We start from the raw sequence: 4,461 nt of genomic DNA, 5'->3' as shown, positions 1-4,461 counted from the left end.
TTCTTGGTTGATAGCTGTTTGTTTTTAGGGCATGGCATACATCATTCCAGGCTCTTCTTGCTTTGATTGTCTCTGCTGAGAAATCTGAGGTGATTCTGGCTACCTCCTTAAAATTAGGTAGAGAGTGTTTGTTTCTTTTATTTTTTTCATGTAACTCCCTACAATTTTCTCAGAGACACTATTGCTAGCATCATACTAATAGCCTTTAAGCTGAAATCAAAAACAGATTTTGTTTAGTGAATGTATGTTTATATATATATATACATATAAGATGCACACACATAAATTTCTTAAAAATGGAAAGCATAGTGAATATATTGTATATTAGTACCATTGATATTTACTTAAGTTCTACCTCATGTAATGTATCAGTTAGGATCCTTATTGCTTTAAAATGGCCTAGGTAGTATAAGGACAATGAAATAAGAGTTAAGAATATACACACATGGGAAAATGTGATGAGTATGTGTTTGTGTCGGGGGGGAGATAGGGTTGGGAGGGAGATGGGGAGAGGGAGAGAGCTGGAGAAGGAGAGGAGGAAAAGGAGAGAGAGAATCTATTCTTTTACTTTGGAAACATGAGGATTGCATTTGAAGTGTCCCTGTTTCTAAATTACTTCCAACAAGTAAAATTTGTTACCTGTAAGAATATACTACACTTGTCTCAAACATCATGATTCCAAAAAGATCTTGTTCTTATAGCATTTCCCCCAGCGACTCAAAATTGATTCATTCTACAGATATTTTGGTGTGTCTGCTGGATACAAGTTATTCTATAAATATTTATGCAAGACCTATGTTTGAAACACAAATGAATAATATCATTTTTGACCTCAAGGAGTTTATTTCTGATAGGGGAGAGGAGCAAATTGTGGTTATCTGTAATAAAAGGTGAGCTAGAGTAAGTTCTGCATTAATGTCCATTTAATATTTAAAGAGCAGGGCAGAGCAGGATTCAGTGTCACAAACAGATTTTAATTTTACCTCATACCAACAAAGAGAGAGCTTTTTTATGCCCATTCTTGTGCTCCGTGGGCATGAGGTGAATTTATTTTCAGAAAGAGAACTGTCACTTTGCCATTGAGAGACTGAGCAATTAGATGAAGAGTTTGAAATCTTCTGTTTACTTTGCCATGTAGGAAGGAAGTTACTTTGCTCTTCCCCCATTCAAATAATGAAAGCAAACAAACAAAGGAAAACACCTGCTTAGTTCACCTCTAATTGTGTTTTCCTTCATCCTGGCCCCGATGGGACAGATTTAGTCCACAGCTGTGCACCGTGTGTGCCCAGAATCTGTGGGAATGTATGCCACGATCTGCAGAGCACACTAATTCTGTTTCTTTCTATCTCCCCTTTCCTCCCTCCTTATCATCTCCCTCCCTCTTGGTATAGTTATGACGGAGGTCTTTCCATTTTCGCATTTAAGAGCAGCCATGACAAGGAATCGTACATACACACACATAATTAAAATCCTTCAGTTCACCCTGGACATAGTATCATGGTTCATCTCTTTGTATTTGGCAGAATCAGGGGCATGTGAAGAACTGCCCTCCCTGTGGCCTACTTTTTCCAGAGAGGGGAAGAGGTCCAGCTGTTTTCACAGTGATTAATCTACAGACTTCAGCCAGGGAATCATGTGCACTGGGGGTCTCGTGTGATTGCACTGGGAAAATGAAAGCTTCCTCTTTGCAATTAGCACATTGCTGAGGAAGATGGTTATGGAGGGGGAGGTCATTATTTAAATGCTCATTTGTTTCTGGACTCTGTATGCTACAGCTGGCACTTAGGGGGCCCTCATACAAGATGATCAAATGTTATCAGCTTTGTCACCATGAATCACTTGTTTCAGTGGAAGATGCAGAGCCAACTGGTCAGTTGGATGTACAGTGGGAAGCAACCATCTTCCTGAAAGTGCTGTGGTGCCTTGATCCTGGTTTGCCACTCTGCCTTGTTGCAGTGGTTTTCTGGTGCTGAGCGAAAGCACTTTGTTCTAGTGTAAACACGAGTGCATTCATTTTATTTTAAATGTGCTTTGTTTTATGATAGCCTAAGTTTGTTCTATAAGCAGTTTCTGCATGCCACATAAATCAAGGCATAAATGAGAACTCAAGGTGACAGTGTCCATGTTGTTAAAGTGGTGTTACATGGATGGGGGGGAAGGTCAATGGGGGCAGTTTAGGTAAGGGGCACATCAAAAGTCAGTAATAGTCATTGTACATAGGTGAATATGGAGCCAGGGAACTTGAGATGGGGGGGTGGTATGGCAGAGGTAGGAGAGGGAGGGGAGAATGAAGGCAGAGGTGACGCTGCATACATGAATGGGCATATTCAATTGAAACCCCTTTGGATAACTATTTGAAGATAATAATAATAAAAATACAAATGGCCAAATTTGGCTAAGCATATCCCCCTTTGAAACCTCTAATCAGTGTGTGTCTTGCATAATCTCATCTTCACAGTAGTCTAGTAGACCCATTGTGTTGGATGGATTCATGTGTTCACCCAGAAACAAATGGTAGTTTGGGGAATTAGTGGGATATGCTTGATATGTTGTATTATCGTATCATAAAAAGTTTTCTGCCTTTTTTTAGCTCCCATTTTTCAACTCTTGCCTTTTTAACACGGTGTTGTCTAGTCCTTTTTTATTTTTTTAAAGTGAATGGTCCTGACTGTATCAACACCAGCGGCAACTACAGCACCCACTGCTTTTCCTTCTGGACATGCGACAGAGGCACCCTGGTGTTGAGCAAGACTTCAGCGTTGCCTTCTTGTCTGTTGATCCTCTTCATTGCTGGTGGGAAGAAGCCTCTTGGTGATTTCCTGGGTCTTGGGATGAAAGTTGGAGAATGAAAACTTAAATGATCATGAGATTGGTGAAGGTAGGCAACAGGGTACAAACTCTGTACATATTTTTCCTGACATAAATTGTGTAAGAAAAAAAGATGTAATAGATGTAAAGCCTACTGGCTCTATTAATCAGACATTTCTAAGTGTCAAAATAAAGTAAATCAATTTGAATTTTGATGAGACTATGGGCTGCTCAATTAAATGTAGTAATGAAGATTTACAACAGGAGTAGGAGTATTTTGGTAGAGGTTTCTAGTTAATTTATCCATGAATCATTGGTATCACCCCTTCCATTTCTTTCCTGCCCAGAACATTCTGAAAGACATGCCTCTTACAGAAAATGTTTTAACATTGTCCTGTGAGCTGAAATGTTGGAATATTCTGAGCTGCTCCAGTACAGATGCTTCTGATCTGGACTATTATATATGTTCCATAAGATAGAGTTTAGCTTTCAGGGACAGTCCTGTGTCAGTAATACATTATTGCTTATTTATGTTCCCATTTACAAAGTTTGAACCCACAAAATTGATATTGATTTTGGACTATGGGAAATTTTTATTTTTATAGTAATGTGTTGATACTTTGAAAAGACCATAGCAGTTTTCATACCTGAGTTTTGCCTTTGTTTTGTGTTACTAAGAACTGAACTCAGACAATGGTCCTACTATCTCCATCTGCCAAGTGCTTGGGATCAGGCCACATCTGAAATGGTAGAGCCCTTATCTAGCAAAATCAAGGCCCTGGTTTTGTGTGTGTGTGTGTGTGTGTGTGTGTGTGTGTGTGTGAGCTTGAATTCAAGTCCCTTGAATTCTGAAAACTGTCCCTGAGATATTTTGTTCAAGGCAATTGCTTTACCACTTAACCCACAACTCTACTTCCAGAGTTTTGGTAGTTAATTAGACATAAGAGTTTCACAGACTTCCCTTCCCAGAGCTGGCTTGAGCACACATCCTTAGATCTCAGTCTCCTGAGTAGCTAGGATTACAGGAGTAAGCCATTGGTGCCCAACCAGCTTATTTTTGATATATGGTCTGATTTTGTCACCAGTTAGCTTCCAGGACCACAATCTCTCTTCCAAGTTTGCCTTAATCTTTTGCAATTGCTATGTTTCTATTTTGAGAAGGTAAAGTCAGCTCTGTGAGTTATCTCTGTATTTTTTGCCTGTTGATGAGCAGATTAATCTAGAATCTTTCCTTTGTCAAATTTAGAGATCAAACTGTTTAGTAGGATATACTTTTATGGTCATGGCAAAATGAACATGTTGAGCTCATTTCTCAGATTCTCTGGAAAAAATACCGAGTTATAAAAAGCAAGCCATATTGAATATTTCAACATTTCTTTTTTTGATTCAGAGTTTTATGACTAATACAAAAATTAAAGTTCAGTCTCTACCATTCAAACATTTCATTTCCCTCATCCATGTTGGGATAGGGGAAATTAAAAATGTACTGATACGAGAAAAGATTCTGAATAAATATTACTAGCACTGAATCTATCATCCAGCCTCTAAGTTTTAGTATTTACAGCTTATTTCAGTGGTACATTATGAGAGTTCTCTCTTCAAGGAAACAAGGCATCTTGTAAGGCCTATGATTTTTGTTAGATTGTTTGTAGC

General features: G+C 38.6%; 1 protein-coding gene across 1 annotated transcript in view; it reads left to right on the top strand.

Annotated features, from left to right (window-relative positions):
- Positions 1–2,849, top strand: part of Tdrd15 (tudor domain containing 15) — a 52,593-nt gene extending 49,744 nt beyond the window's left edge. Inside the window, exon 2 of the mRNA XM_013013543.1 lies at positions 2,656–2,849. Within this exon, the coding sequence (XP_012868997.1) occupies positions 2,656–2,849 (194 nt within the window). The remainder of the gene's footprint in view (positions 1–2,655) is intronic.
- The last annotated feature ends 1,612 nt before the right edge of the window (positions 2,850–4,461 follow it).

This window comes from Dipodomys ordii, unplaced genomic scaffold (genome assembly GCF_000151885.1).
Source record: "Dipodomys ordii isolate 6190 unplaced genomic scaffold, Dord_2.0 Scaffold20, whole genome shotgun sequence".
Lineage (NCBI taxonomy): Eukaryota > Metazoa > Chordata > Mammalia > Rodentia > Heteromyidae > Dipodomys > Dipodomys ordii.
Note: the sequence above shows the minus strand (reverse complement) of the source record. Positions and strands in the feature narration are given on the sequence as shown.